Below are 22625 nucleotides of genomic sequence, written 5' to 3' on the forward strand. Positions count from 1 at the left end.
CCTTGTCCTGGGTTGAGTCCCGGAAATGAAGGGCGATCACTGACAGTGACAGCGGGTGCCCATAGATGACAGACAATGTGTTTCACATTGTGTTACACATGCCAGGGATAGAGATCCTTCCCTCCTTCACACCCAGCTGAAAAGGCTGCACTCAGGGAATCACTCAGTGCCGTGGGTGCAGAATGGCAGTCTATTTCACAATAGGGCCCATGTAGAAGTAAAATATATTTTAAATATATTTTAAAAAAACATTCTTAATATATTTTTTTCAAATATATTGCCATATATTTGAAATGCTACAATTTTGGCCAGATTCAATATATTTCAAAAATATATTTCAATATATTTGTGAATATATTGTGGAATGCATTGTGAAATATGTTGCAAATATATTCATAAATATATGTTAAATGTACTTCTGAATGCATTTAGCAATATATTTATGCAACCATAAATATATTGCAATGTGCATTTTGGAATGCATTGTGAATATATTCAGAAATATATTGCTAAATGCATTCAGAAGTACATTTAACATATATTTATGAATATATTCACAATGCATTCCAAAATGCACTTTGCAATATATTTATGGCTGCAAAAATATATTGCTAAATGCATTCAGAAGTACATTTAACATATATTTATGAATATATTTGCAACATATTTCACAATGCATTCCGAAATATATGCACAAATATATTGAAATATATTTTTGAAATATATTGAATCTGGCCAAAATTGTAGCATTTCAAATATATGGCAATATATTTCGGAAAAATATATTAAGAAAGTTTTTTTAAAATATATTTTAAATATATATGTAAATGTACTTCTGAATGCAAAATTTAAAAAAATACATTCCTATTAAATTTGGAAATGCTGTGTATTTATATATTGTATTTTATATATTGTAGGCCTATAAAACTAGCAAACATTTGGAAAAAAAACAATAACACAGTACAATACACACAACTTTATTATCATGTAAATATACAAAAACTACAACACAGGGAATAGAAAGTGGTGTTAACTATGGTAAATGACAATGACATAAAAGTTTGTGGTATTCTGCTGAGGTTCCTGATGTTTCCCTTCAGGTGATATTTCAACGCCGCAATTTTTCTCGTAACAGCGTCACTGATCACAGCTTATGAAGTCCCAGGAAACTTTGCCAAAGTAGCAGCTTTAAAAAGTAAATGGGAAATATTAGACTTATTAGATTTTCCCTGTGAATCAAAAGCCATATAAGACCCTTTTCACACTGCAGCGATGCTAAAGCTCAGTCGGTTTTGCAGTGTTTTTGTAGCACTTTTTAGGTGTTTTTTTTTTAAGGGAAAAAGTCCAGTTTTTAATGCGCTTTTAGGGTGCTTTGGAAGCACTGCCCATTAATTTCAATAGGCAGGTGCGTTTTAGGAGCGCTATTTATAGCGCTCCCAACCCGCCCCAAATGCTGCTTGCAGGACTTTTTCTAATGTTGCGCAAGCGCACCGCCCCAGTGTGAAATTACTCATTGCACTGAAAGGGATGCAGTTTTATGAGCTTTTTAGAGGCGATTTCTAGCGCTAAAATGCCTGAAAACTGCCTCAGTGTGAAAGGAGTCTAACAGATGCAGCTGAGTAAATAAAACTAACAAAATTAAGCATGTATAAAAACATCAAAATATTGTAGACTTTTCAAAAATCAGTATAAAAATCAACATCTTGCCTACAACTTGCCTTATTAGTTCAGACTACTACCAGACTGAGCAAGATATCTCATGTTGACACAACAGTCAAATTGGCTTACAGTCTACATGTCAAAGCTGATGTTTTCATAGGGTCTAACTGTACCTGCTTCTCTCCATCTGTCAGCCGCTTGGAGGCACCGCCTTAAAGGTTACTTTTTATTGAAGTGGTTGTAAAGACACAAGGGTTTAGCCCCCCTATACTTACATGAGTCCCCTCTCGATCCAGCGATGTCCACGAGAGCCTTGTCTCTCCAGGGACTTTCTGTAGCGGTGGGAGCTATTGGCTCCCGATGCTATCAATCACAGCCAGTGAGCTAATTAGGAGATGGGGCCAAGGCAAGGCTCAGTGTGTGATTGGACACACAGAGCTCTGGTTCAGGAGCACTGGCATGGGGCCTGAGAAGAGAAGGATCTGAGCTGCTCTGTACAAAAACCCTTACACAGAGCAGGTAAATAGGAGTAGGACATGTTTGATATTTAAAAAAAATACGTTTTAATGTTTCGGTACCAAAAGAAAACCTACCTGTTTAGGCCCTGAGTACGACACTTGACAAGGAGATAAGTTCAACTCTTCAGGCGGGACAGAAGGTGATGCACACGATACACCCACACAGGATGAACTTCCACCATCATTCTTCAGTGCTATTAGCTGCGCTCTTGTAGTTTTAAAGTATCCATTATGCCAGGCAAATCTATGGAAATGCATAAAAACTTTTTAAGTAACATAATGGCCTATTTTCTCACTATATCCATACCTTTCATTTGTTAGAAATTGATGACTTGTGGAAAAATGTACTTTTACATGATTAGAGGGTTTCCTCCAGTCTGCTGCTGACCACCCCCCCCCCCCCCCCCCACTAGATCAAAAATATTCCAGGAGGGTTTCACCCAAGGTAAAAGTAAGGATGTTCCACAAAACAAAAATCCTACTTGTGCATATAGTATGTAGTTACCTCAGTGCACTCACTCATACTATAATGAATGTAGTACAGTAAACTCCCAGTTACCCAACGATCCCCATTGGTACTGTTTCTGGTTGCTTGAGAGCTAATAGTAACTCTCAAGCACCCATCTCCCATGGCACCCTGACCCCCTCCCACTTAGCAGCTAAAGGGGGTAGGGCTTTGGGGCAGGGTTTTACTACCCCCAAATTCACATGTGAATGAGCCTTAAAAGTGCTATTGCCAAATGCAACTAAGGGCTCATTCACAAGTGCGGTATGCAATGCTCCAATGCGCCTCTGAGAAATTCTGCAAGGTGGTGAGGAGGCAAAATGTTAACACCAATAATTGCAGTGAAAGGCACGTGATTGCAGCGCGGTAGTACAGCAATTATAGGTTTTAGTCAGGTGTGAGGAGGCAACATTAGAGGACACTGTGCCCTGTGATCTTTGACTTCTCCCATGTTGTTCAGGTAGATCTCCACCTCTCTAAGGTTGCCTAACTCTGCCTTAAAACACTGTAGAATGAAAGGGCAAATGATTGGTCAAAGAGAAAATAAAGATAAAAAAAAAAAAAAAAATAATAACAAAGGAAGCAGTACTGGTGGAATAACACACAATAAATAGATAAAAAAATGAAGACTGCACCAATATAAAAAATTCAATTAAAATAAAAAAATTTCACCAATACCAATTCACATTGAAAGATTGGCATCCAGGGGCTGATATGCCAAAAACGGTGCACAATAATTAACCAAAACAAAAAATCAGAGTGCACAGAAAAATTAGTATATAAATTCACAAAATGAATGTCCAATTATATGTGTAAACAATGAGAGGTTAATACGCCAAATCGGTGATCCCAAAATTGTATGCCAACAGCACACAATTGGCAAACCAAACCTCAAAAGTTCTTAATGATATCACCACAAAACTCAAACACTGATGACCAAATGAATAATGATGGATGATGCAGATATGATGATCAGATACAGTGTCAGTTGAATGCAGTGATATAAAAAAACGGAAGGTGCCCACCACCGTAATTAAGTTGTCCGCTTACCAAAGGCAAGTTGTCTCAGTTGTTGGTTTTCTTCTTCCAAGTGCTTATTCCGGTTTTTCCATTCACCAGTTGTCAGTCTTGGTCAGGAGCTTTGATAGCGGCTGGCGGCCCATCTGTCAGAATCCAAAAATAAATAAATAAATAAATACATTTAGCTTTCCACCTCCACACCCCCCATCCACCCCCCCCCCCCACACACACACGCACACACCCCATCCACCCCCCCACAAACACACACACCCCAGACACCGCTAACCTCCTTCTGCACAATTTATTTGATGGCAGCTGAATGTAAACAGCAGGTAGTGGGGGAACCATAGCCAGACTGCCATTGGCTGTTTCAATTTTAAAATTAGGCTGACTATTGCGCCCCCTTCCCACTGCCTGCTGTCAATCAGCAGAGGAAGACCTGAAGAAGAATGTTCTCCTTCAAATCCTCTCCTTTGCTGATTGACAACAGGCAGTGGGCGGGTGTAATAGCACACTAGCTATTGGCTACTGCAATTTAAAATAGTCAATAGCAACCTGGCTATTGATTCCCCTGCTATCTGCTTTTTTCCTGTATTCTGACAGTGGCCAGTGGCTGTTAGAATACAAAAAAAGGCCTAGGTGTCAACTGATATCAGGCTATACTTCTGGGGCAGCTGGATGTAAACAGAATATCAGTACCTCATATTGTCATCGGCCTGAAAGGTGGCCCATAATTGGTATCTGTATGGAAAAATCCATATCTGTTGGCACCTAGTAGCAGGGCAGATAATATGCAAAGGGGGAGGGAGACATAAAACATTGGTAGCACTGTGCCCTGACATTATAATGGGGTATATTTACTAAAGGCAAATCCACTTTGCACTACAAGTGCACTTGGAAGTGCAGTCGCTGTAGATCTGAAGGGGACATGAAAAAAAAAAAAAGCATTTTTGCTTGTACATGATTGGATGATAAAATCAGCAGAGCTTCCCCTCATTTCAGATCTTCCCCTCAGTTCTACAGCGACTGCATTTTCAAGTGCACTTGTAGTGCAAAATGGATTTGCCTTCAGTAAATCAACCCCTATGCTGCATGATGAGTGGATATAGAATGGAAGCCGTATAATATTATATGCAGCAATGTGCACTGAAAGTATGCTACACAGTTACTGGATATAACGTGGAAGCCACACATATTATATGAAGCAGAGTGACATGCTGTGGAAGAGGAGCTCTATAATATTACATTACTGTGCACATGCTGCATGGTAACTGGGAAGGTGAATGCACACAGAATGAGAACTATTCAGCAGGAAATAGACAAATAAAACTTAACTCATGCACCAAACTGTCACAATTCTGATATTATTTGATAGAAGACATACCTTTAATCCAGGAGAATCCATCCAGGAGAATACAGAGAGTCTCCACCATGCCATGCTTTCCTTTTCAGACTAGGCCTTACAGGAAGTGAGAGGTGAAGGTTCACTCCTCTGGTTCCCACCCGGGTCACTTCCTGTCTTCCTGTATTATGATAGAAGTCTGTCTGTTTGAAGAGTTTTTCCCAGGGCAGGATTTACATATTAGAAGATTGAAGGCACAGAAATCACAGACCCACATCCCAATAAAAGGAATGAAAAAAAAGAAATGAGAAAAATATTTATACATGTAAGTAAGTGATGGGAGAGGCATTATATATATATATATATATATATATATACACACACTGTATCTTCATTCTGCTATATGTGTGTGTATATGTATATATATGTATATGTATATATATATATATATATATATATATATATATATATATATATATATATATATATATATATATATATCAGATATACTCTATGTGTGTGTGTGTATGTATGTGTATATATATATATATATATTATATATACACATATATACTGTGTATACACACACACACACACACAAGAATGCAGCTCTCATCACTTACATATTTATCTTCCAGCCCAGCCTAGTATTGGCCCATGACAACAGTGCAGCTTGGGCAGGGATATGACATTTAAAGCGAAGTTCCACCCAAAAGTGGAAGCTCCACTTATTTGCCTCCCCCCCCCCCCCACTTTGCCACATTTGCCACCTTTCGGGGAGGGAAGCAGGTTCCTGTTTTTGACAGGTACCTGTCCCCACTTCCGAGAGATCTCGCTGCGGCGGATGCGTTTCCGATGCTTTTCTGCATGCGTGTTTTTGATGCATTCCAGGGCATGTTTGGTGTGTTTTTAAAGCATTCCAGTGCATTTACCCCTCTTTTTTTCTTAACCTTAGATAAGGACATGTGTGTTCCAGTGCGTTCAGGTGCATTCTAGTGCGTTTTTTATGTGCTTTACAGTGTTCCATTGCAGTCCAGTGCAGGAAAAATGCAGCATGCTCTACTTTTTTTCTGGAACTGCAAGCACTGGTTTGAATTATGCCATTGAAAACCATATAACCTACTTTCCATGCAGACAAAAAAAAACGCACTGGACTGCATGTGGTGTGAATTGGCCCCTATAGGGAATGGCAGCAGCAGCACCCCGAGAGCCATCGGAAGCATTGGCTGGGGTACCAACATCGCTGGATTCCAGGACAGGTAAGTGTCCTAATATTAAGTCAGAAGCTGCAGTATGTGTACAGTATGGGGGTTATTTACTAAAGGCAAATCCACTTTGCACTACAAGTGCACTTGTAAGTGCAGGCGCTCTAAATCTGAGGGGTAGATCTGAAATGAGGGGTAGATCTGAAATGAGGGGAAGCTCTGCTGATTTTATCATCCAATCATGTGCAAGCTAAAATGCTGTTTTTTATTTTCCTTTCTCCCCTCGGATCTACAGCGACTGCACTTCCAAGTGCACTTTCCTTGCAATTTCAAGTGCACTTTGCATTTGTAGTTTGCACTTGTAGTGCAAAGTGGATTTGCCTTTAGTAAATAACCCCCATTGTGTAGCTGCTGAGTTTTAATTTTGTGCTGGGGAGAACTTTAATATCCCAATTCCTTTTATTTGGCTGCTGGAATTACCCTTCGGCAGGTACTAAGTCCAAACAATGGACTGGACTTAGTATAAAAAGAATATACAGTATATATACTATATTGCCAAAAGTATTGGGACACCTGCCTGTACACGCACATGAACTTTAATGGCATCCCAGTCTATAACAGATTCAATTCCTCTGGGAAGGCTGTCCTATGGGAATGTTTGACCATTCTTCCAGAAGCACATTCATCCCAAAGGTGTTCTATCAGGTTAAGGTCAGGACTCTGTGCAGGCCAGTCAAGTTCCTCCACCCCAAACTTGCTCCTCCATGTCTTTATGGACCTTGCTTTGTGCACTGGTCAAAATCATTTGGTGGAGGGGGGATTATGGTGGAGGGGGGATTATGGTGGAGGGGGGATTATGGTGTGGGGTTGTTTTTCAGGGGTTGGGCTTGGCTCCTTAGTTCCAGTGAAGGGAACTCTTAAAGCGTCAGCATACCAAGACATTTTGGACAATTGCATGCCCCCAACTTTGTGCAAACAGTTTGGGGACGGCTCCTTCCTGTTCCAACATGACTGCACACCAGTGCACAAAGCAAGGTCCATAAAGACACTGATGAGCGAGTTTGGTAATAATAGTGTAACTTCTGATTCATGGATTAGACAGAACATTGATGATTTATATCCGGAGTTTCTCTCGGTACCCTGTAAGCAGACAAGACCCTTGTACTGTGGATGTGGATGTCTGTGAAGGTTCTCATTCATTCAGGTCAATCAATAAATCAAACTAACTGGACTTGCTGTATTTTAAGACGTTTTGCTGGTCCGCCGACAAGCGTTCTCAATTCAGAATGACATTCTTTGGGAATAGAAAGTGGATGCGAGAGGTTTATCTGCTTTGTATTAAATGGATTATGTGCTTAAAATCTTATAAAAAATGTTTTATATTTTATTTGAATCTTTTGGTTTTTATTTTTTTTTTTTATTTTAAAAGGAGTAAAACAAACCATTTTAAAATGGGAGTGGCTCTCTTATAAATGTATTCAGAATGTTATCTATGTCATAGTTACAAAAATGTCAGAAAAAATATATGTTGAAATGTCTTTATTAGACATTGAGGGGCAGATCCACAAAGATCTGCCCCGGCGCATCGTATCTGAGATACGCTACGCCGCCGTACCTTACCTGGCTTTGGTTCGAATCCTTAAAGATTTTGTGCCGTAAGTTACGGCGGCGTAGTGTATCTCAAGCGGCGTAACGGCGCGGAATTCAAATGCGGCGAGTAGGGGGCGTGTTTCATTTAAATGAAGCGCGTCCCCGTGCCAAACGAACTGCGCATGCTCCGTTCCTAAATTTCCCGCCGTGCATTGCGCTAAATGACGTCGCAAGGATGTCATTGTTTTGACGTGGACGTAAATTACGTCCATCCCGATTCACAGACGACTTACGCAAACGTAAAAAAAAATTCAAAATTAAACGCGGGAACGACGGCCATACTTAACATAGCAGGTTTAACTATACGCCACCAAATAGCAGCTTTAACTATACGCCGAAAAAAGCCGACTAGAGACGATGTAAAAGAATGCGACGGCCGCTCGTACGTTCGTGGGTTGTCGGAAATAGCTAATTTGCATACTCGACGCAGAAAACGACGTGAACGCCACCCAGCGGACGCGGAAGAATTGCATCTTAGATCCGAAGGCGTACGAAGACGTACTCCTGTCGAATCTAACCCAGATGCCGTCGTATCTTGTTTTGAGGATTCAAAACAAAGATACGACGCGGGAAATTTGAAAGTACGTCGGCGTATCAGTAGATACGCCGGCGTACTCGCTTTGTGAATCTGCCCCTAAATATTTTCAGAAAAACATATTTTAAAAATATATTTTCTAATATATATCTTTGGAAAATACATTTAAATTATATTTTTGGAATGCATTTACAAGTATATTTAAAGATATATGTTCAAATGCATTTTTTTTATATGTTCAAAAATATCTGAAACATATATTTACAAACATATATTTTCACATATATGCCTTTGGAAAATATATTAAAATTATATTTTTGGAACACATTTACAAATATATGTAAAAATATATGTTGAAATTACTTTTTTTATGTGTTAAAAAAAATCTGAAGAATATATTTTAAAAATATATTTTCCAATATATGTCTTTGGAAAATGCATTTAAATTATATTTTGGAATGCCTTTACAAGTATATTTAAAAATATATGTTAAAATGCATTTTTTTAGATGCTCAAAAATATCTGGCAAATATATTAAAAAAAATATATTTTCAAATATATGCCTTTGGAAAATATATTTTAATTTACATTTTTGGAATAGATGTAAAAATATATTTGCGTAGGCCAATATATTGTAAATATATTTAAAATATATATATTTTTTTAATAAATATATTGGAAATATATTTTTCTTCCATATGGGGGGGCGCACATGCTGGGGACAGATATCCTCCCTCTCCACCCCGCCAACTGATCAGGGCACCCGAGGACTCACTCAGGAGTGAGAACTGCACAGCTAGATGAAACAGTTCCACATGCAGCAGATGCTGAGGCTTGCAAGGACCAGTGCATAAAACTGGCAGAATAATGGCTTGCATGCAGAGAACACCAGCTGTCAAAACTGAGCAGTGATGTTGGGGGTAGGTGGGTCGGGAGCAGCTGTCAACTGACAGCCAATGGGATGGGGACAGGGTGGATCTCTACATGTTTCTGGGGTTCTGATCCTTTCTCGAGCAGTCCAATCCGGGGAAAAGCAAGGATTTACACAAGCAGGAAAAGGAAGCTGTAAGTCATCAATAGCAGAACAAAAGGTGTATGGGTCAATTTAATTAGAGTACTACTGCATGTGTAATTTACAAAGGAATATGTAAACAAGGAATAAATATGGGCAAATGCATAATTAAGACACAAATGCATGCTGCTTTTATCGGTTTTACGAATTCTAGTGCCCTTTTGCTTTTTTGTAGACATTTTGATTGGACAGGATTTGTCTAGGGGATGTGGCCAGCCTCGGAGGTGATCGTGCACTGTCCAACTCTGGTGCCCAAGCTGCACGGAGAGACTTTGACAGACTTGAGGATGGTGGTGGATTTCAGGTTGTTAAATATGCAGCAGGTTGACCTTGTTACATCAAGAGGTCTGGTAAATAGCAAAGTGTGATCTTAGGGAGACGCTGAGGTTCCCTGGATTTCAGTCAAAGGTGGAGGTGTGCGTGCTTCAGTGGAGGAGGAATGTGTCCTGGGATTCTGGACTGTGTGTCATTAATGAACTGGGATATTTAAAGCCCCGAATAAATTGTAGGTGCTATAAATATGCCTGCGATAAATAGATTCATATTTTATCGCTATGCTTCTTGTGGAACCCCACCCATATTAAATTATGTCTCCACCCCTAACTAAAGTACATGCCCGCCTAGAGTGGTTTTCTGGACACAAAGAAAAAAGGTGCCCCTAAAAACTTTTTTGAAATGTTAGCAACTATGACATTCCCAATCCAGCGCTGTGCATGAATGAATTAGCTATTTCATCTCTGTTTCTCCTCAGTGAGCATATTGATATGCCAATGCCTTCTGCTGCTTTCAATCGAATCATGTGATGAGTGAGTGGGGACCAAGCTATCCTGACTGTGTCAATAGACACAGACAGGGTGGCCCAGGAGCGAGCCTGCATGAGCGCCTTTATAAAAAGCAGCTTTCTATGGGGGCACTCACTAAAGCGGTGGGGTGGGGGACACCAGTAGAGGAGGATCAAGGCTGATCTGTGCTAAACCTTTGCCCAGAGCAAGCAAGTATAACATGTTTGTTATTTTATTTAAAAGAAAAAGAAGCTTTAATATTACTTTAAGCTTTGGCAATAAAACCTATAAGCTGATTGGTTACTATGCACAGCTGCACCAGATTCTGTGTGCTCTAGTTTTAGTAAATCTCCCCCACTGTTTTAATGTTTTATGTTGTAAAAAAACTTTTAGAAATAAAAAAAAATAAAACCCTTAAGCTACATAAAAAAATATCTGCAAATAAAGTACTTACAAATAAAAAGTATTTCCTATTTGTTAAGGAACTAAACCAATACTAAAAAGCAGGGAATTTGTAAAATTCATTTATTTTTAATTAAAGAAATGGTGTTGCTTCATGATATGGGTCATAAAACTTTCACTAGCTACAACTGCAGAAACATATATTGCAATATAGTTTATTTAATTGAGTTTGATTAAAACATAAATTGCAAGGAAAGCTAATGAAAGCATTATAATTAACTATTAAATTAGGACAATTCTTGTGTACATATACAAAACTGTGGCAAGACTGTCAAAAAATCCAGCTTCCTGCTGGGGTAAAACAAAAGGTTAGAACATGGTTACCACAAAACAAAATGTCTAAATCATACCTACTAATGAGAAGAAACACACACTTGCTGGGAAAATGATTTTCACTGCACATTCATGATAGCAGGGGGAGATAAAGTAACGATAAACACAAGGTTTCCTTTACAAACACCAAGTTAATTTAGGGATTCAATTATACAATTTAAAGCTGAACTCTAGGCAGATATAAAAGACACAAACAGCGCAATTCTGTATTTATTAATACATAATTAAGCCTAGGTTCTTACTATTGCAATGCAAGAAACATTGCGAGTCATATGCGTTTCCCGCACTGCATTGAAATCGCACTCCGTTCATGTGATCTGCTGTGTGTGTCAATGCTAAATTAACTACACCCCTGCCAACACTAATCATCTTCCCCTCATGAAACTGCAGTGCCCAGGGCAGCCTCCCCTCCTGCCCACCCCTTGTACGTTCCCCCGCAGACAGGACTTGTAGTTTATTCATTCAGAGATCTCTGAATAATGCAGCTGCCCTGCACAGCTGCACTCAGAGGAGAAGAACCCTACACATGGGGGGGATCCTTTTGCTGAGTTGCTCCTTCTCCATGCACAAACTATGCTGCGTTGAGAGAAAATAGTAATACAAGCATAGTGAATATTGGAGAGGGCAGAAGGGGGAGTCCGAGTGGTGCCACTCTTCACATTGGCAGCGACTGCTGTGATGAAGGCACTGAAGGAAAGATTTATTTTTAGAAGATGCAGGTAATGGAATATAGATTCTTAAAGTGGGGTTCCTATTACATTTTTCAAATTTAAAAAATATCTGCTTTCATCTCTCTTTCTATACGTCTCTATGGTGTCACTTACTATTTTAAAATGTCCCGCCGAGTTATTGTAAAGGAGCACTTTATATCTTTGCCTCTTGAACGTTCTCATTTTGCTTGTGGGCATTGTGAAGCCCACAAGCAATTACTTCCGAGAATACTGGGGATGACTATTTGAAAGGGCCGCGCGTCCCATCCCATTCTCGTGTGTCTGCAATAGACCTGCAGCGCCTCGCCGTCAAACACTTGGGTTGCCATCACTTCGAGCAGCGGCGGCGGCGAAAGTGCATGCCGTTGTGATGGCAAGCCGGGAGACACAGGTGAAGCGCATGGCATCCTGGAAGCCGAGGGAGCTGATGTCAGGATCCGAGGTGAATAGGAAGGCAGATTTCGTGGGACCGCATAGCAACAGGCATTTCGAGGTGAGTAAAACATTTTTTTATTTTTTATTTTTCAGGTCTAAGCTACAATATAAAGCAAAGTTATATTTTTGATGGAACCTCCACTTTAAGGCCCGTACACACTATCTGACTTTCTGACAGGAATTGTGTGATGGCAGGATGTTGTTAGATAATCCGACCGTTTGTATGCTGCATCGGACAATTTTTGTCTGAATTTCCGATAACAAATGTGGGCTAGCATGTTTTAAAATTTTCCGACAACAAATGTGTGATGTCGGATTATTCGATCGTGTGAAAAAAAATCCAAAAGTACAAACACGCATGCTCCGAACCAATGCCAACCGTAAGACAACATTAGCAGAAGTTGTCCAAAGGGTGGCGCTAAAGAGCTTAAAAACCATGTAGTATGTCTAGTACGTCACTACGTTTGTGTTTGTTGGCTGACAAGGTTGTGCCGTCTGTATGCAATACAAGATCACGGCCAACTCCCTTCGTACAAAATTCCATGGCTTTGTCCGATGGAAATCCGATCGTGTGTATGAGGCTTTACACATAACTAATGTACTGGTGTTGTATTCTATAATAAAAGTTACGTTTCATCTTTAAATGTGCTTAAGCAGTAACCTTAAAGATTAAGCTTTTGTCTTGAGTTTGTCCTAAAAATTAGCAGTGTACTTCTTATGCCTACAGACCAATAGCAGTCACTGTGAGATTTGGAACATAGTTTGGGTGTGTCAATACTCTACCTTTTCCTTGATGGAGGAAGCTGTATCTGAGGACCTGCAGTGCAAGCATCGCTTCTTGTCTGCTTAATCTATTCTGTGGATCTGTGCTTCCTCCACCTTTATAACTGCTTCTTGAATATTCCCCTACCAGTTATCAGGGGGGCAGCTTTGACAGGAGGAAAAAAGCCCTGCACCATGATGACTGCTTCCACAAGGAGGGGAAAAGATCATCTGCAGGTAGTCTATAGTAATACTAGTCACTGGTCCTTTGCCCTTTGCTAGCCTTTTGGGCACAACTCCCTAAGTTTGAGTCCTCTTTAACCACTTAAGGACCGCCTAACGCCTATATACGTCAGCAGAATGGCACGGCTGGGCACAATCACGTACCTGTATGTGATTGTTAAACGCCCGTGACCCAGTCCGAAGCTCCGTAACCGCGGGACCCGCGATCGGTCACAGGAGCTGAAGAACGGGGAGAGGTGTGTGTAAACACACCTTCCCCATTCTTCACAGTGGCGCTGTCATTGATCGTCTGTTCCCGGATATAGGGAAAGGCGATCAATGACGTCACACGTCCAGCCCCGCCCCCCCTGCAGTTAGAAACACATATGAGGTCACACTTAACACCTTCAGTGCCCCCTAGTGGTTAACTCCCAAACTGCAATTGTCATTTTCACAGTAAACAATGAATTTTTAAAAAATTGTCTGATGTGTCCGCCATAATGTTGCAGTCGCTGATCGCCGCCATTAGTAGTAAAAAAATTAATTATTAATAAAAATGCAATAAAACTATCCCCTATTTTGTAAACGCTATACATTTTGCGCAAACCAATTGATAAACGCTTATTGCGATTTTTTTAATCAAAAATAGGTAGAAGAATATGGATCGGCCTAAACTGATCCAACGAACATTTTTGGGGGATACTGATCCAGACTGAACTGATCCGACGAACAGTCCACATGTGTGAAAGAGGCCCAAGTCAGTTCAGGCTTCTATGTAGCTTATCCTACCTGATAGTGAATGAAGAATGATACATTCCGCAGACAGAGTTTTATTTTAAATGCAGAAGCACATAGTAAGAAATGAAAATCTCACGGATCCATTCTACAGAAACTCACATTTCCAGGGTATTTATTAAAACGACTGAATACATATCCCAAGCGATTACTTACAGGCTCCAACACGATCAAAAACTTTGCCATCATATATATTCCAAAGAAAGGTTTATCACTAGTTACAATGACACAATATATTTAATATTTAAAATGAAAAAGGTTCCTAAAGTCAAATCCTTTTGTTTTAGTTGTGGATAGCGTGGTGATTTTGGTGTTAGGAGGTTTGTGCTCTGAAATTACCACACTAAAACCATCCAAGCCAATTTACACATCTAAAACTACCCATGACAATTATTTTACTATTGTGTGTGGCTTTTAAGTTAAAGTATAAGTAAAGGCAAAAAAAAATATTATTTATATATATATATATATATATATATATATATATATATATATATATATATATATATATATTTTTTTTTTTCCGTTTTGTTTTGAATAGAGTGAAGATGGATTAGAACACCCATTTGTGTTTAACCCCCCTGACGGTAAACCCGAGCGTGACTCGGGGTTGGTTTTCAATGCTAAGATCGGTATCCCCGAGTCACGCTCGGGGTGGACGTGCAGCGGCGCGGCTTACCTTTCGCTGGATTCACAGGCAAGTTACTCACCTTGTCCCTGGATCCAGCGATGTCACCGCGCTGTGTGAGCGAGCGGGTCCTCCTCGCTCGATTCACAGTGTCCCCCTGTGCCGCCGATCTCCGTTCCCTGCGACGTTACGACGCACGGGGGCGGAGAACGGCGCTAAAATTCAAAAAAGTAAACAAACACTTTACATACAGTATACTGTAATCTTATAGATTACAGTACTGTATGTAAAAAATACACACCCCCCTTGTCCCTAGTGGTCTGTCCAGTGCCCTACATGTTCTTTTATATAATAAAAACTGTTCTTTCTGCCTAAAAACTGTAGATTGTCCAAAAGTGTCCCTTTATGTCAAAAATGGTTTTAGATCAGCTAGAAAACAGCGATAATAAATTATAATCACTTGCAGAAATGTGCGATAGCGATTTGCAGGGAAATTTGTCATAAAAAAATAAAATAATGACAGCGACAATTCTGCAACTGCAAATTTCAGTGATTTTGAGTTGATTACATTATTGAATAATTTTTATTATAATTATATTATTATTTGTTATAATTATTTATAATTATTTATTATATTATAATTTATAATTTTGTTTTAAAAAAAAAAATCATACCCGGATGCCTACAAGACTCTTGCTTGGTCAGATTTAAGTGAGTTATTAATAAAAATTACAGGCCTACAGTATAAAACGCCAAATTTCCTTGCAAAATAATTGTACCGCTTTTGGTACGTAATTCCAGACAGAATCATACCGCCAGGGAGGTTAATTGCTGTCTGTGTTCCGCTAGGGAGATTTGTTTGCTGTATTTATCCTGGTTACCATTGTCATTGCAAGTAAAAGTAAAATCTAATTTTCCAATGGGGACACTAGTTCTAGTGACCTGGGGGGGTCCCAAGAAAATCCCTTGATTTGCAGGGATTTCTTCTCACTTCCTATCTTGTCTATGGGACAGGAAGTGTATGTAAATATCCTCAATGAGACAGAGATGGAGAAAAAAATCTGATTATAATACTCAAAAGCAAACTTATTATATTGCAGCTTAGCAATTCTTAGATGTGATGGCTGCATCCATTTTATTTTTTAGAAATGTTTTATTTCCACCTGCTAATCTGGCCAGTAAGTTTAAAAAAAAAAAGCTAAAGCAGCCACCGCATCTAATGATTGGTTAGCTGCAATAGAATTTGGGTTTTGGGTTTAATACCACTCAGCTAGCAGGACATTAAGCAATAAAGATGATTATAATGGATTCCTTCTCCGAATTGCCGACTGCTAGTAAAATCTCATGTTCCAGCACAAAATCCTAGGTTTGGTATAACATAAAGTGCTAATTAGGATTGAAAATGCAATTTTTACCAATAATTATCATTCTGAGCAAGTATACAATGCAAGCGACAGCAGTTAAATAAAAGTATGCTTTAAGAATACACAGAGTGAAAACATCCTCTTTATGCATGGGAAATTAATCCTTATTCCCACCTTGTCTCTATCCTCGCTGTTAGTTAGCTTGCCTAAATTTTAGATTAATCCTGCAATAACACTGAAGGTTAAATAACATACAGCAGCATTTATGGATATGAGCACTCATTTGTCAACTAGAGGAGGGGATAGAGCTCTAAAGCTGCATAAGAGATGGAGCACACAATATCGGTGAGGAGCTAGAGTAGTCAGAATCTAGACTCGGCTATTTGCAAAAGATAGCATATAAAAATGTCAAGACAAAAGTGGATAAATGCATACAGTATCTCACAAAAGTGAGTACACCCCTCACATTTTTGAAAATATGTTATTATACTTTTTCATGCGACAACACTGAAGAAATTACACTTTGCCACAATGCAAATTAGATAGTGTACAGCTTGTATATAACAGTCTAAAATGGCTGCCCTCAAAATAACTCAACACACAGCCATTAATGTCTAAACCGCTTACAACAAAAGTAAAGTACATCCCTAAGTCAAAATGTCCAAATTGGGCCCAAAGTGTCAATATTTTGTGTAGCCACCATTATTTTCCAGCACTGCCTTAACCCCCTTTGGGCATGGAGTTCACCAGAGCTTCAGAGGTTGCTACTGGAATCCTCTTCCACTCCTCCATGACGACATCATGGAGCTGGTGGATCTTAGAGACCTTGCGCTCTTCCACCTTCCATTTGAGGATGACCCACAGATGCTCAATAGGGTTTAGGTCTGGAGATATACTTGGCCAGTCCATCACCTTTACCGTCAGTTTCTTTAGCAAGGCTGTGGTCATCTTGGAGGTGTGTTTGGGGTCGTTATGTTGAAATACTGCCCTGTGGCCCAGTCTCTGGAGAGAGTGGATCATGCTCTGCTTCAGTATGTCACAGTACATGTTGGTATTCATGGTTCCCTCAATGAACTGTAGCTCCCCAGTGCTGGCAGCACTCATGCAGCTCCAGACCATGGCACTCCCACCACCATGCTTGACTGTAGGCAAGACACACTTGTCTTTATACTCCTCACCTGGTTGCCGCCACACACTCTTGACACCATCTGAACCAAATAAGTTTATCTTGGTCTCATCAGACCACAGGACACAATTCCAGTAATCCATGTGCTTAGTCTACTTATGTTCAGCAAACTGTTTGCAGGCTTTCTTGTGCATCATCTTTAGAAGAGGCTTATTTCTGGGAGGACAGCCATGCAGACCAATTTGATGCAGTGTGTGGCGTGTGGTCTGTGCACTGACAGGTTGATCCCCCACCACTTCAACCTCAGCAGCAATGCTGGCAGCATTCATATGTCTATTTTTCAAAGACAACCTTTGGATATGATGCTGAGCATGTGCACTCAACTTCTTTGGTCGACCAAGGCAAGGCCTGTTCTGAGTGGAACCTGTCCTGCTAAACCACTGTATGGTCTGGGCCACCGTGCTGCATCTCAGTTTCAGGGTCTTGGCAATCTTCTTATAGCCTAGGCCATCTTTATGTAGAGCAACAATTCTTTTTTTCAGATCTTGTTGAACTTCCAGTGACCAGTATGAGAGAGTAAGAGAGATAACACCAAATTTAACACACCTGCTTCTGAATCACACCTGAGACCTTGTAACACTAACAAGTCACATGACACCGAGGATGAGCATTAGGGCAATAATTCTAAGACAAGACCTCCTCTGTAACACTAACGGATACCTATAGGGGGGGCTTTGAAGCATACCCTATACCCATTTGCGGGCACAAAAAGAATGTAAGATGTGGCATGTTGGGTATCTATTTACTTGGCATAACCTTGTCTTTTATATTTTACCAAACATTTGGGTAATGTATTGTGTTTGTATGACCTAAAATACACGTTACTGTGTTTTTTTACTAAAATATTGCATTTCCTAGACCTTTGCGGTAATATTTTCTGATATAAAAAATTTGAACTACCGCTATTTTATTCTCTAGGGCAGTGGTCATCAACCCTGTCCTCAGGGCCCACTCACAGGCCAGGTGAAATATATCACAGGCGATATCATTTTCTACCCTGTGATTGCAGTATTCTAGTCTGCATCTCCCCAAGGCCATACATAAAACCTGGCCTGTTAGTGGGCCCTGAGGACAGGGGTGATGACCACTGCTCTAGGGTGTCCGCTTTCAGAAAACATATAATGTTTGGGGTTTTTGTGTAATCTTCAGGCCTAAAATAATTTTTTAAATGTGTGCAAAAAACGCAAAAATTGCTCTGACAGCGAAATGGTTAAGTGTCAGGTTGGAGGGCAGTAAAACTGACTCAACCACCTGTTTTGACCACCTGCTTGAATGAGGCCTAACAAAGCAAAAAAAAAAAAAAAAAAAAATGTAAAAGAAACAAGCATAGAAGTTATCTGTTATTTTAAAATGTATAATCGTTTATTTTGACTACTGCATGCTGTACAACACCGTACTTGTTGAGAGATGGCTATTCTATATTAAGCTAACTGAGATAAATGATTATGTTCCTATTGTAAATTCCCGGTATGCTACTGAGCACCCCAGCTTTAGAAAGGCAGGTGACAGTTCCAGGACTGCATCTAGCAGTCTACAAGAGAGCAGCATAACTTACGTCCCCTGTGAATCCTGGCTCCCAGATGAAAGAGAAGCAGATCCAGCAACAGGCGTTGGGGTTCTTTCAGACATCAAAACCGTCTGTGAATGAAGGAAGACGACAAAGAATAAAACTTGTGCAAATGTCATTTTTGTATTATAATATTACAGCCATGTGTGAACATTTACATATTCTGTGCATATTTAAATAAATGTTTGTTTTCCAGCTCAGCAGACAATATTTTTCACAGCAGTATGCACAGACGCTGAGAAAATGCTTAGAATAACAATATCTGTGCTTGGATGTTATAAACCTCTTCTGGACCTGTGACAAGCATTGTTTATTGATATATAAGGAAGATTGTATATATACAGTGCCTTGAAAAAGTATTCATACCCCTGTGTTGCTATGGATATTTAAGTGATTTTATAGCAGATTTGTTATTTTTTTTATATATATTGCATAGTTAGATTTTTAAGCCAATGTGCTGTTTTGAGAATCTAAGGATCTCATCACTGATATGCAAATAAACCAGTCGGATTGGGTTAGGAGCTGAGCAGAGGACAGAATGTGATGTAAGCAGAAGTTGGGGGGGGCTTAGGATTTTGAAAGAAGCACGCGGTCGCAAGCACATACAATTGCCACCATAGCAAGTGGCTTGCTATAGGAGCAACCAGTGCGGGGAAGGAGCCCAGAGCACCAACGCGGGACCCAAGAAGCGAAGGACCGGGGATGCTCTGTGCAATGCCATTGCACAGAGCAGGTAAGCACAACAGGTTTCCTATTTTATAACAAATAATAAATTAACATGGTAATATTACTTTCACTTTGCAAAAAATATCTTATCACATGCAAGGAAAAAATAACCACATTTTTGCTTGTACAGCATTGTACACCTTGAATGAAAGTCAGTAGAGTTTCCCCTCATTTACTAACTTCTGGAGAAAATGCCCTTCATATGAAGAAACAATGCTTGTTGACATGCTATAACTGTTACGAGCAGTGCAGTAATAAAAGATAAGCTTGCCACAATATATAACAGTTGACATATTTCAAACAATTTATTACCAGGCTTAATAACACTGTACCGATAATGTCACAACTACAAACAACTATGGGTGCCAACAGATCAGTAGTTCATAGCAGTATCATCAGCTTATTCAGTATACAGCAATACAAGCCCAGGTAAAAAAATCTGTAACAACATTACATAGATACTTCATGCTAGGCATGCACACAACAGATTTATAACTCAATAACATGGAAGCTCAGAAGGTGGTTCTCCAGGTCAGAAAAGTACCATATAATGATAGCAATCTCTTCACACTTGGAAAAAAATAAAAAATACTCATCATAATACACACAGATATCCAATCTTATCTGCTGTTTACTGAAAGGCAAACCAAACAATTGGAACATTACCTAGGACAATCAGGCTCTGTAGTAGAGGTTAAATGCTAAACAAGATTTCCACGTGCTGGTTAAAGTACACAGGAGCAGATTTACAAAAACTGGTGCAAAACAGAATCTGGTGCAGCTGTGCATGGTAGCCAATCAGCTTCTAACTTCAGTTAGTTCAATTAAGCTTTGGCAATAAAAACTGGAAGCTGATTGGTTTCTGTGCACAGCTGCACCAGATTTTGCACGCTTCGGTTTTAGTAAATAACCCCCATAGTGTCTATTCAGCATTTATTCGTCACTTTCTACCTAGGTTATAGATTTCTTGCCACGGTAGTGGAAACAGTGCACCACAAATAAATACTGCTCTTCAGTTTAAAGCACAATTCAAGTCAGAGAAAAAGATATGCAGACAGATAGACATTTTACTAATAATTTCCATATCCATTACCTCCATTTTACTGTTAGAGCAATCAAGCAGGGTGTCTAAATATGACTCACACCTCCCAATTTTTTTAAGGTAATATAGTACATTTTTGCTCCCTTTTTTCCTTAGTTGATTTTCTGATTGGACTATACATATTTTATTAGATATTGGTCAAGAGTTATCCTTCTGTAAGATAGTGAGACCTGCCGTTTCTGTTCTTGCAAAACCCAAATGCGTCCTAATGAAGCTTAACAGTGAAACACGTTAATGCACTTGGGCTCATATCTTTCTTTGATTATGTTTTTTTTTAATCAATTTTTGTCTGTCACTTTGTATACCATGTACATGTCTATGGCCCCTTTCACATTGGGCAGTGGAGGTGCGGTGACGGTATAGCCGTGCTATTTTTAGCGCCGCTATACCGGCGTATTTACCGCGATATTCGGCCGCTAGCGGTGCGGTTTTAACCCCCGCTAGCGGCCGATAAAGGGTTAATACTGCCCCCAATGCGCCTCTGTAGAGGCGCATTGCGGGCGGTATTACCGCGGTTTCCCATTGAAGCCGGCAGGGCACAATTTTTTCATGTGGTATAGCAGCGCTATTTTAAGCGCTGTACCGCATGAAAAACGCCTTAATGTGAAAGGGGCCCAAGTTTCAGAAACACAAAATATATATATATATATATATATATATATATATATATATATATATATATATATATATATATATATATATATTTTTTTCGGATGTTTTAACCTCCCTGGCGGTATGATTCTGTCTGGAATTACGTACCAAAAGCGGTACAATTATTTTGCAAGGAAATTTGGCGTTTTATACTGTAGGCCTGTAATTTTTAGAAATAACTCACTTAAATCTGACCAAGCAAGAGTCTTGTAGGCATCCCGGGTATGATTTCTTTTTTAAAACAAAATTATAAATTATAATATAATAAATAATTATAAATAATTATAACACATAATAATATAATTATAATAAAAATTAGTCAATAATGTAATCAACTCAAAATCACTGAAATGTGCTCAGTTGCAGAATTGTCGCTGTCATTATTTTTTTTTTTTATGACGAATTTCCCCACAAATCGCTATCGCACATTTCTGCAAGTGATTATAATTTATTATCGCTGTTTTCTAGCTGATCTAAAACCATTTTTGACATAAAGGGACACTTTTGGACAATCTACAGTTTTTAGGCAGAAATTAAATTTTTTATTTTTATAAAAGTACATGTAGGGCACTGGGCAGACCACTAGGGACAAGGGGGTGTGTATTTTTTACATACAGTACTGTAATCTATAAGATTACAGTATACTGTATATAAAGTGTTTGTTTACTTTTTTGAATTTGGCGCCGCTCTCCGCTCCCGTGCGTCGTAACGTCGCAGGGAACGGAGATCGGCGGCACACGGGGAGAGTGTGAATCGAGCGAGGAGGTCCCGCTCGCTCACACAGCGGGGTGGCATCGCTGGATCCAGGGACAAGGTGAATAACTTGCCTGTGGATCCAGCGAAAGGTAAGCCGCGCCGCTGCACGTCCACCCCGAGCGTGACTCGGGGATACCGATCTTAGCATTGAAAACCAACCCCGAGTCACGCTCGGGTTTACCGCCAGGGAGGTTAATGCTGGTCATCTTTGTTTCATTTATTTGGGATTCAAAAATGAATACGCTGGAAATAAGAGGAAAAAAACATCTAAATCGTTAGTTTTTTTTGCATTTTCACATAAGTCCCCCAAAATACATTTCCTTGGCAAAATATCTTTATTTAGACATATTTGTAAGTTTTATACATACAGTGTAAAGTTGTTACAGTATAGGCATTACCTAAATAAGAATACGACATGGAAACTCCTATGCTTGTAAATTAACAAGTGACAATTTCTTGTGGGAGGTGAACTGTGGTACAGGTGGATAAATACGTGCTAAGTTAAAAACTATTTGTACTAAAGATAACGTAACTCTACGTATTTCCTTGACAACTTAAAGTCCAGTATCCTTTACCGAATGTTTCCACTTAATATATTTACATATTGTGATGACGAGAGGAGTTTCCGTTTTGTAGTA

At 39.4% G+C, this 22625-nt stretch overlaps 1 protein-coding gene and 1 long non-coding RNA gene across 4 annotated transcripts in view; both read right to left on the reverse strand.

Moving 5' to 3' along the window:
• TBC1D32 (TBC1 domain family member 32) overlaps positions 1 to 22625 on the reverse strand; it is a 552992-nt gene that overhangs the window by 291623 nt on the left and 238744 nt on the right. For all 3 annotated transcript variants that reach the window (XM_040350328.1, XM_040350326.1, XM_040350327.1), the window contains exon 18: positions 18741 to 18823. In XM_040350328.1, the coding sequence (XP_040206262.1) occupies positions 18741 to 18823 (83 nt within the window). The remainder of the gene's footprint in view (positions 1 to 18740; positions 18824 to 22625) is intronic.
• Positions 962 to 5262, reverse strand: LOC120937264. The gene is made up of 4 exons (XR_005748693.1): positions 5087 to 5262; positions 3733 to 3845; positions 2253 to 2421; positions 962 to 1186 (listed from the first exon to the last, which is right to left on the reverse strand). It is a non-coding gene; the product is annotated as an uncharacterized LOC120937264 (long non-coding RNA).

Source organism: Rana temporaria, chromosome 4 (genome assembly GCF_905171775.1).
Source record: "Rana temporaria chromosome 4, aRanTem1.1, whole genome shotgun sequence".
Taxonomy (NCBI): Eukaryota; Metazoa; Chordata; class Amphibia; order Anura; family Ranidae; genus Rana; species Rana temporaria.